The sequence below is a fragment of the Mixophyes fleayi genome, chromosome 1 (assembly GCF_038048845.1).
Source record: "Mixophyes fleayi isolate aMixFle1 chromosome 1, aMixFle1.hap1, whole genome shotgun sequence".
NCBI classification, from domain to species: domain Eukaryota; kingdom Metazoa; phylum Chordata; class Amphibia; order Anura; family Limnodynastidae; genus Mixophyes; species Mixophyes fleayi.
Genome location: NC_134402.1, coordinates 316909845 through 316921563, shown reverse-complemented (window position 1 = coordinate 316921563; position 11719 = coordinate 316909845). Strand labels below are relative to the sequence as shown.

The window sequence follows — 11719 nt, the reverse complement described above, 5'->3', positions numbered from 1 at the left end:
GCGAAAGAGAGAGGTCTACCACACTTCACCAGCTGGCCGAGGCCCTTGATTCCGGCTCGAGACCACCTTCTGAAGTCAGAACCCGATTGACCTGGTGGAAAGTCTGGATTGAACACAAAGGGGGTGAAGGGTGAAGGAAAGGTAGAGATGCTTTTTCCAAAACGGATTTTCTTCCAAACCTTTAAGGTTGGACCGATGGTTGGGTGGAGGATTCTGGGTATCTTAGATAACCAAGGTACCACATTTAGCGGAATTGTGTTAAGTTCATTTTCAATCACCACCCATTGTTTGAGGTCACCCCCTCTGGTCCAATCCACTATCCTACTGAGAAAAACTGACTGAAGATAACCCTGGAGCATCGGCAATTGCGCCCCTCCTTGATGCTTCCTCCTATAAAGAAGAGCATGCTTGAATCGGGGTCTCCTGCCACCCCAGACAAAGTCGCGAATCAAGCGCTGGAGACTGTCAAGGAATCGCTGGGGGACTATAATCGGAAGTGCCTGCATCAGGTAGAGTACTTTAGGAAGAACATTCATTTTGATAATGTTCATTTTGCCAAGCCAGGAGAATTTGGAGGACGACCAAGCTGCCAAGTCTTTTTTGATTTTATTTAATAGAGGAGGGAAGTTCAATTGGAATAGCTGGTCATTGGACCTTGCGATAGAGACCCCAAGATAACAAAAATGTGAGGACTGCCATTTAAATGGGAATGCTGATTTGAGGCCCCTTATTGATTGTTCTGGGGCTGAAATGTTAAGAGCATTTGATTTAGAAAAATTTATTTTGAAGTTAGAGAGAGTACTAAATTTAGAAAATTCTAGCATCAGGTTAGGTAGAGATGTAATGGGGTTTGTGATGATCGCAAGCAGGTCATCTGCAAATAGGGCTAATCGGTAGTTTTCTTTACCAATCTGTAACCCTGTGATATTTGGGTTAGATCGAATCGCCCTGGCCAAGGCTTCCATACAGAGTACAAATATCAGGGGAGATAATGGGCAGCCTTGACGAGTGCCGTTATAGATGGTGAAGGGGTCGGATAAAATGCCATTTGCTCTAACTTTAGCGGAAGGGAGTCTATAAAGGGCCAGAATTTTTTGTAAACAGGAGGTGCCAAGTCCCATATGGAGAAGTACCCCCTTCATAAAGCCCCAGTCCACTCTATCGAATGCCTTCTCTGCGTCGGTTGACAAGAGAATTGTGGGAAGGTTAACGGAGGAGGCATAATGTATTAGATTAATAATTTTAGTAGTATTCTCCTTTGCTTCTCTACCTGGTACAAATCCTACTTGGTCGTTTGAAATTAATTCCGGGAGGAGATTCTTTAACCTGTTTGAAAGGATTTTCGCATAGAGTTTAATGTCTACGTTTAGAAGGGAGATTAGACGGTAACTAGGGCATAAAGCTGGGTCTTTACCCTCTTTGGGGATAACTGTGATATGCGCTTCAAGTGACTGTGGCGAAAAACCCTTTATGTCCGACACTTCATTGAAAGCATCTAGCAGAATGGGACACAGCTTATCCATAAATGTTTTGTAATATGATATGGAGAACCCATCGGGGCCAGGACTTTTTCCAAGGGGGGAAGATTTTATAGCTCCCTTTAATTCTGAAAGAGAGAAGGGAGCATCCAAGAGTTCTTTTGCCTCTTGGGAGATTTTTGGAAAATCAATATCCCTTAGATAGTCTACTATAGCTTCCGCAGCCCGGGCCTTATCGTTTTCAGATATCTGGGATTGAATGTGATAAAGCTTTGCATAGTAGGAACGGAAAGCTTCAGCGATGGCCTTGTCTGTATGCCTAGTGGTGCCACCAGAATCTTGTATGCTATGTATGTAGGAGCGGTTACGTTGGGACCGAAGGGCTCTAGCAAGAAGGCGACTCGGCTTATCCCCCCATTGGTAGAATTTGTTTCTACAGCACCGCCAAGCCTTTTTCATGCGGTCATTTAGTAAAGAATTTAAAGTTGATCGCTTATTATGGAGTTCCACCAAAGTCTCAGGGGACAAGGTATTTTTGTGTTTGGTTTCTAAGTTCTTAATATCTGTTAAAAGTGCTTTGCGAACCTCATCCTTCTGCTTCTTGAGAAATGAGCCCAATTGAATACACTTCCCCCTCAAAACACATTTGTGAGCTTCCCAGACTGACAACTTGGCCGTCTCTCCGTTATCGTTGATATCTAAATATTCCCCAATAGCGTCAATCAACTGTGATTTACAGTAAGGGTCCTGCAACAGCAACTCGTTGAGTCTCCAAGACCACTGTCTGGGGGGAGGGGAAGCCAATTTGATGGACAAGTATATCGGGGCATGGTCAGAGTCCGTTATTTGTCCTATCCAGGAGTCGTCTACCAGGTCCAAACTTCTGTGGTCTATGAAAAGATAGTCTATGCGAGAGTAGGAGGAGTGAGGGTAAGAAAAAAAAGTGTAGTCTCTATCTGCTGGATGAAATATTCTCCAAACATCGGCCAGCTGGTGATCGTGAAACTCCCTCCTAACCTTACGGGCATCTCGAAGAGAGGTCCTAGGGGCACCAGTCGAGGAGTCAATTTGGGGGAGAAAGGACCAATTCAGGTCACCGCCTAAGACTATCACCCCTTCTAATTGGTCTTCAATCTTAGACAGAATTTTGGTAAAAAACGTAACCTGAGAAGTATTGGGAGCGTATATATTTACAAGAGAAAATTGTTGGTCAAAAATTTTAACCTTAATAAGCAGGACTCTACCTTCTACTATTTCCGTAGTGGAGATATCGGAAAGGCGAAGGTGTTTTGCGAAAAGAATTGCGACACCCCTAGATTTGGATAATGAGTAGTTACTAAAAAAACCTGTGGGGTAACATTGATTGGCAAGTGTGGGGGCATGGCTTTTTTTAAAGTGGGTTTCCTGGACAAATGCGACATCTATTTTATCTATATGTAGTGTATGCAAAAGGCGTGAGCGTTTCTGGGGGACATTTAGACCTCTAACATTAGTAGAAATAAATTTCAACTTATCCATTGAAGGGGAGATCGGCGACCAAGATCCCGACTATGACATCTGGAAGATCTGGACACAATCCATGAGGAAGGGTTCACACCAAACAACTTGTAGACCCTAGAGAAGCTCCCAGAGGGGGGAAGGGGAGGAAAGCACAAAGGGGAGGGGGAGAGGAACGAGAGAGGAAGAAAACAAAATACATACAAAAAACAAAGCATTAAGACTCGAAACATGAAAAATGACATTGTAGGCAACCGTCACACAGACCAGGGGGCAAGGAGACCCCTGGACAAATTTAACAGGACGGAAAAAACAGGGGTAAGCAGGGGGCATCGGGAATCTTCCGACCAAAAATGAGAAATGAGACTGTGTATGAAATTATAGATTAACATCAGGGTGTCAAAATAAACTTAAGGGGGATGTATATGGAGTGGCTCGCCTGGAATAACTCCAGGACGATCCGTTCAGATAACAATAGTATTGTTGGTACTAGTGCAAATAATTGTAAGTAAGATCAATAGGGAGAGAAAGGTTCTACATAAATCTATTATTGAACATTGCTAATAGTATAGAAGCATCTGACAACATATGTAGGTGGAATGTAACTATGCATTCCTAAACAGGATCAATGATCCAGGACTGAGACCGGTAACAGTGGTAAATAAACGAGGCAACAAGATAAACAAAACTTCGATGTCAGGTCCCACTCTGAGAACCAACTGGAGCCCTTGGGCGAGATCTTCTGTTGTTCCTTGGGACCTTCTGCCAACCTCCTCCATCAGAGGCAGGAAGGGGTACTTGCGCTGTAGCTAGATTGTCCCAATCAGGAATCTGAATAATAGGCAAATTCAGATTTTCACAGAAAGATCCAACATCTGAGTGGCTATGGAGGGACACCGTTTTCCCTTCGTGGTTAACCTGAATACTCAATGGGAATCCCCAACGGAACCGGATAGAACGCTGTTTGAGTTCATCAGTAAGGGGTTTCAAAGCCCGTCTTTGTTGCAATGTATACCAGGACAAGTCCTGAAATATTTGAATTTCGTGACCGTTGAAGTCTATGCCAGACACTCCTCTTGCCTTCCTAAGGATGGTTTCTTTGACTGAAAAGTAATGCAACCTGCAGATGATGTCACGTGGGTTGTCAGGTTGGGAGCTCTTAGGGCGTAACGCTCTGTGAGCCCTGTCAAAGATTATTTGATTATCTGGGTTGGTTTCCAAAAGCTCATTGAATATTTTGGTGAGAGCATCCGTAATCCCAAGAGGGGGGATATCTTCTGGAACACCTCTTATTCTCAGATTGTTGCGGCGGCCTCTATTGTCGAGGTCATCTAATCTTCTGCGAAATTCGCCGAATTGTTGAGTAACCATACTCTGGAGATTGTCGATTCTTGTATCAACCGTTTCTGAATGGTCCTCTATGGAAGTAATCTTTTCAGACATCTGAGAAAGTTCCGACTTGATTGAGGCAATTTGTGAATGCAAGGCCTCTTGTATCCGAGACTCTAGGGCTTGAATGTCCGTTTTAGTAGGAAGGGATTTCAGGTGGGCTAAAATCTCCCCTAAGTCTCCTTTCTCTGACATGATGATAGGTGTTACAGACGAATTGGATCGAGGTGAGACTGCAGGGTCCCGTGGAGGCGACTGAGATGTTGTTTGTGAGGGTGTTGTAGAGGCGTTGGAGGCGAAGAATTGTTGAAAAGCACCACGAGGTACGGAATCTCTAGATTTTTTCGGTGCTTTTTGAGCAGGAGTTTTTTTGTCTCTCCCCATTTAAACAGTGATTACATTTACAACGACATCCCTGAGTGCAAGTGGCAACCCATATAGGCGGTGCTGGTCGGGAGACCCCCGAGTCCCCTCCCCTGGGGGGCGATCGTTATCCAACCATCTTCAGGGCTACATTAGCATGTGGAGGCTTGTGAAGATAGATAAGTTCCTGTTTGAACTATACGTGTTGGGATGTCAGGAGGTACGGTAGTAATAAAGGTCAAAGGGGATCCAACAGAGTGTACTGCTTGAGATAATAGATGACCAGGTGGTATTCAGAAGTGCTGGTTTATCTAAAAGTAGATTCTCAAGGATTTGTTGTGTAATAATAACACTTGTAGTTTGAAATTTTCACCACAAGATGGCGCCAAAGGTACACTATCAGGGATACAATAATATCAGCGACACGGAGGCTGTAAGAACTCTGGTCTGAGAACTTTTGTGAACGGAGCAGACAGAGTGTGTCCAGAGAATCAGAACTGGCTAGGGTGGGAGGATACCCCTAAATATAATAGGTTTTGGAATTCTGACCTGAACATGGACGTCTTGAACGTGTTCTTCCTTCCTTTCACCTCCCAGAGGGCTCTGCTCTAAGCTTTCCGGAAGTGAAGGTGGTAATGGTGGCCCCGGCATCCGGTCTGCCTCTAACGATGGAAGATTCAGAGAGAGACAACCTTCAAGAAAGCACTCACCAGGGGTCCCTCAGGAGTTCTTCAGCGGGGTTCCCGCCTCTGCATTCCACCCGTCAGTGACAGGATTGCGCGGCTCACGACAGAGCTCCCTCGCTCCAAAAGACCAGCAGGAGAGTCGGCGGTGAGACAAGCGGGCACCAGAGAAGACTGTCTGGGTAAGTGTTAATTGGTAATTCGTAATTCGTAATTCCGGGGGGACCTAGTGACCCCGGGAGCGGCGGCACGCTGAACCTCAGTCGCTAGTTTGTTCCAGACAACTGGGGCCCGGAGATGGTCAGGGGTGTCCCCGAGGTACAAGGGCCACTTAGTAGCCACAAGGGGGGTGATTAGGGCAGGGGGAGTCCCGGAAAATATCTAGTTTGGGCAGCGGTTAGCCGGAGCTCACATTCCGTGCGACCTCTCTAGATGGCGTCCAAACCACGCCCCCCTCAAGGTATATAATTTTACTGCAGATTTGGTTAATGTTAACAATTCTGGTTAGATCCTTGGGACACAGGGATATAACTTGATAATTATAATGCATAGTTAGTATGATTACATATAAAACAGTTCACTAGGGGGGTTTAATTCATTTATACCTCAGGATTTTTGCTGAGTGTTATGGAGTAAGTTACTATAAAATGGAAAAATAGGAAAGTAGGACACTAACAATTCTTACTTAATTAATAGGAATAGCGGGTTGCAGATTGTACTGCTTGCTATGGAACTGTGGTGAATGTTGTACTGTAACGGCAAGTGACTGATATACAATAGTGGAATTCTCTAAAATGTGGAATAGATTGTAATTGGAGTAAAGTATAATAGATATTACAGTAGTGTAAAAGATACTTAAGTCACTATCAAGTAGTATACAAAAATCAGCATGAGTAATAGTAGCCTGTTTACAGTTGGAGCATGTTTCTTTGCAAGATAAATAAAAACAAAAAAGTTTCTTCCCACCTATTTTTACATTTATTGACAATGTATGAAATTCATTTCATGTGCTAATTAGTTTCTAGATATTGGAATTATGAGATGAGTGGTTTGAATTCAGAGAAGTCAGACAGATCCGAATTTTGGAGAAGCAAGTCGAACTGAGTCATGACTTGTGCCAAATTCAGGTCTGAAAATTAGGCAAAACATCATTTACTGTAATGTGTCAAATTTCACCTGTTTTGGATCATAATATATATATATATATATATATATATATATATATATATATATATATATATAACTCTCTCTCCTGTTCTCAGCTGTCATTTTAGAAGTTATAGTATGTGGATAGGAGGATGATTGCAATTCTGTGCTAAGAAAATTACTTCTAGAGGGTTGGACAGAGTGAAAGAGACAATTTATATAGCATAGCTGTGATATTACTGCAGTTAAGAGATCAGTCTGCTAGAATTGTATGCTGATTAGTTGGGTGTCAGAGAGTGAAGAGTAGTGGCTACTGGTTGTTACAGTATATGTAGAATATATCTGAACTATTTAGTGTAGAAAAACAGGGTGCTGTATAACTGAGAAACACACCCCAAAAACAAATAGAGTTATTGCTCTCAAAACCCAAAGTGTTTCAAACTGAAAGCAATTGTGTGAGGGACAGTATTAGTGAGTGTGACATCTGAGTTATTTAGTGGAGAAAAAACAGGGTGTTTTATACTCTTAGCAGCAATCTCCAAAAAACAAATAGATTCCATGCTTTTAAAATCCCAAGTGTTTCAAGCTGAATGAAATTGTGTGAGGGGCAGTATCAGTGACACCTTTAGTAAGCGGGCAAAAAACAGGGTGTCCTTTTACTGAATTGTAAGGAAACATTCCCTCCTTTCCCTATCTCATTGGGAGTTCACCTGGTGTGGTGACAGCTAAAAGTAGCTCCAACTTCAAGTAGCATTGTCAACCATGGATCAGTCTACAGATCAGGAGCATTCAGTATTAGAAATAAAAAATAATACTGGGATGCTCCTGATTTGTATCAGCATCACTATTGTCAGTAGTAGTAATACTTTTTCGATCTTTATTAGACAAAAAGGTTATTCAGGAAGAAAGTGTAATAAAGTGCACTCAAAATCCAAACACTGTTTGTCAGTCTCAAAGAAAACATCAGCTTTTCATGTAAGGATTAAAGAGAAATTTCGGATGAATGTGGAGATTTGTCCAAATAAAGGAATATAGCTAACATTCCATATACCACCTGCAGTGACAAGGAAAGGCTGAGATCATGCCCACTTTTTGCTAGTAAGAGTCCTGCTACTGCTGGTAGACGTATTAGAACGCCGATTGCAAAACAGAGTGCCCAACACGATCATGTATCTTCTAGCAGAAACTGAGGGTATTCATGAGTGCTATATGTGAGTCTGATGTTTCAAATTCTGTCACTGTAATTATAGAGCAGTCTCCTTCCAAAATTTCTCAACCATTTGGAAATGTGAGGATGATTAGTAATGAAGATGATTTACACAAAGAAATTGAGGATGCTACTTTGGAACTTGCAAATGTGAAAGGTTGGGGTTAGGTAATTGTGGATCTGAAATGAATGTATTGTACTTGGACAAGATAATGAGGAGGAGGATGATGATGATTGTGTTGAACTAAGGCAGCCACCAGTGAGTGGTACCACTTCATGACCATGATAAGCACATTGTCATGCCAGGACATAGGACAAATAAAAACACATTTTGTATTTGGAAATATTTTTAACCGAACCCAGACAATATTTGTAAAGGCATCTGTAGCCTTTGTTATGTTACAATAAGTAGAGGTAGAGATGTTGATCAAATAGACACCTCATCCTTGTTTTGTCTTCTGCAGTAAGTTCATTCAATTAGTTTTTCAAAAGGTGGAAAATTGTGTATAGCAGCAAGCAGCCCAGCATCAGCTACTACCGAATGGATAGACACCTCATGCAATCTTCACCACCAACACCTTCATCATCATACTTCTCATTATTAATACATAGTCCATCATTCAATTTTCCAATTCCAACTGACTTTTGTAATGCAATACCTGATTCCCAAGAGACATCCTTCTGTGCTACAGCTGCTGTTGCTAGGTGTGATTCATCTATACAGAAGGGGTCTAAGAAGACTAAGCATAGTTTCACGTAATTGTCTGTGAAGCAAGCATTTCAGAAACCAAGTATGACAGTCAGCATCCTATTGCACAACAGATCACTATAGCCATGACAGCTATTTTAGCATTGGATGTGCTTCAAATTTTTGCAATGAGTGCATCAGGTTTTAGCTGATTAGTTGAGGTCATGTGTCCATGCTACCAAATTATATCCCTATGCCATTTCTCCAGAACAGCAATTCCTAAACTGTAAAGGGGAGGTTAAACAAATGGTCATTCAGTCCCTAGAAAATGTCTTTATACAGACTGTCCACTTAACTACCCGATGTGTGGACAAGCAGTACTGGTCAAACAAAAGACTACATGACTGTGATAGCCCATTGGTAGTTATATCGCCATCAATAGCAGCACTGTGGTAGTTTCATCATCATTTTCTGCATCCTTTCAGCATAGTAGTGCTAGCACAAAATGCCAGGTGCTTAACAGATAATCTACTCTTTGCATTGCTGGTTTCACAAAGAATCATGTTGTGTCAATCTGTTGGAATATCATAACAAAGAGGCTCACCCCTCTAAGACTCTCCTCAGGATTCCTCATTCCCGATAATGCAGCGAACATTGTGTGTCCATTGTGTCTTTGTGAATTTCAATATGTACCACATACAATAAACTTCATGGAGCAGAATATCTTAAAAAATGAGAGGTCGGTGTAGGAAATGCTTTTCTGTGGCCCATAAAATTTCTGGGCCTTTTCGGCATCCAGGGACTACATGCATTGCAGCAGCTTCCTAAAAAATAACCTGCCATGCCACCAACTGAAGCAAAATGTAGTAACGAGGTGGAATTACACACTCTATGTACACTGCTGTGCCACACATAGGGATTGCACCTTTTTTTTAACTGCCATGTAGTTATGATGCTGCTCTGTCACTAATTTTAGACAGGCAGCTCACTGCAGCCTTTGGCAAAATTGGTAAAAAATTTGACCGTTTTGGAGTGATCAATAGAAAGTATACTGTAAATGACTGTAAATAAATGGCAATGCTAAATAGTAATGTAGAAACAAAAACAGCTTTAAATCACATATTTTTACCTATTTTTCACTATTTTTAATTAATTTAGATCCAAAACCAAAACACATGAAGAATTTTGTCCAAAGCTAAACCAAAACACGAAGATGGTTTGTGGTTATGGGAGATCTATAATGCATTCTAATGTGCATCTTAATACTGTGGAGATTGGAGGAAAAGGGGAAAAGGTCTATCTGATATGTGCATTCATATGCAGTGTTGCAGAGGGAGTCTTTACTTACTGTTTAGAGGGTTTTTATGTCCTTTCTACTTACATCTTATAGCTTGTCACGCTCCGGTCCCGCATACGGGCACCTGTCTTGTTACCTGCCTCTCACAGACAATGAAACCAGCATATCCTGGCATCAGGCTGACACCATGCGTTTCTCTGCAGTCAGATCTGCACAGGTGCAGAGTCTGTTCCCCTTCGAGACATCCTCTCTTCCCTCATTGGGGATTATGGAGCACTATTTCAACCTCTTGGATTCACCTGTTTGATGCCTGTTCTTCAAGCTCACTACCTGCACCCTGTGGTTCTGTTTCTTGTCTTCCTTGTGGCCTGCGTTTGTTCCTGACAGTCAGTTCTCAGCTTGTGGCCTATGTTGAACTATCGCTGTTCCAAGTATTTCTATTACCATTTCCTACATCGTGACAGCTTCGGTTCTCTCATCGCTACCTCTCAGAGCTGCTACTGCTCCCGTGACTCCTCAGCTGTTTTCCCGAGTTACCATTGCTACTTTAGTCTGCTCTCAGCTCGTGGACTGTGTTGAACTATAGCTGTTCCAAGTATCTCGGTTACCACCTCCTGAGTACTACATCGTGTCAGCATCGGTTCTCTCTCTACTGCCTCTCAAGCTTCTACTGTTCCTGTAACACCTCTCTTGTAGTCCCGAGTCACCACTGCTGCATCCAGCTCATGAGTTCGATTCCCCACCATGGCCTTATCTGTGTGGAGTTTGTATGTTCAACCCGTGTTTGCGTGGGTTTCCTCCAGCTGCTCAGGTTTCCCACTACACCCCAAAAACATACTGTTAGGTTAATTGTGTGCAATTAAATTGTCCTTTGTCTCTCTTGGTCTGTCTGTGTGTGTGTGTTAGGGAATTTAGATTATAAGCTCCAATGGGGCAGGGACTGATGTGAAAAAGTTCTCTGTGCAGAGTTTCAGAATTAGTGGTGCTATATATAGATGATGAAGATGAATATCTAATATTAGCAAACAAAACGGTACTTTCTTGTTATTGGAGTCATTTGAAGTTTTTTGAAAAAGAAATATTGAACCAACATTTAAAGCTTTACTGTTATCTGGAGGCATTTAAATAAAATAAAATACAACCGACATTTAAAAATGAATTTATTCACCCTGCCTTCTACCAAAAGAGATCCTGTGGCATTTTTGCAAAAGAAAGGAATACTGCCAGCTAGGATGCTGTGTCAAAGAAATCAGGAAATGAAGCTCTACTTTGGTTTCTGTATTTCCTGGAATTTTTGAAAGAAGGTCAACATCCGCCAGGGAAATTGGTTCACCGACAGTAGTCTACCATTCGTGACAGCCGTTCTCTTCTTCCATTGCTGGGCCAAGGAATTGACATCGATCAAGTTGTGCAAAGAGGAATTGGGCATGAACAAAAACACAACCGTGGACTGGATCAATTACATACGAGAGATCTACACTGAGTACCTCAATCGACAGCCAAAACAGAAGATCGGAGGCGAAGGATTAATCATCAAATTCAATGAGAGCTTGTTTACTAAGCGTAAGAACAATGTCGGCCGAGTGCTTCCTCAGCAGTGGATCTTCGGAGGACTCTGCCGGGAGACGCACACGTGCTATTTGGTAAAGGTGGATGATCACAGTGCAAAAAACACTAATGATGCCGTGTAGTGTCATTGTTCCCTGTCACCTGTTTAGGCACAAATACAAACCAATGGTTCTCCCTATGGACCAGACAGACTATTGCGTGTGCTGATCCCTTCTCTTCCTGCTCCTCACTTTCCTCTCCTCATTTCCGGGCAGATGCTCCGTCCCCTATGCAATCTGGCTGGAGCAGTACCACGTGGGTGGTTACACAGTATTATGGGGGCAGACACATTGTGCTGAAAAAGCTACAGGACACATTACAAGCAAGATAAGCGGGACTTTAATGAATAACTATCATTAAACT

The 11719-nt window shown here is 42.3% G+C and overlaps 1 protein-coding gene across 1 annotated transcript in view; it reads left to right on the top strand.

Moving 5' to 3' along the window:
- Positions 1-11175: 11175 nt before the first annotated feature.
- Positions 11176-11719, top strand: part of LOC142152688 (olfactory receptor 6N1-like) — a 42438-nt gene continuing 41894 nt past the window's right edge. Inside the window, exon 1 of the mRNA XM_075209635.1 lies at positions 11176-11311. Coding sequence (XP_075065736.1) covers positions 11176-11311 — 136 coding nt within the window. The remainder of the gene's footprint in view (positions 11312-11719) is intronic.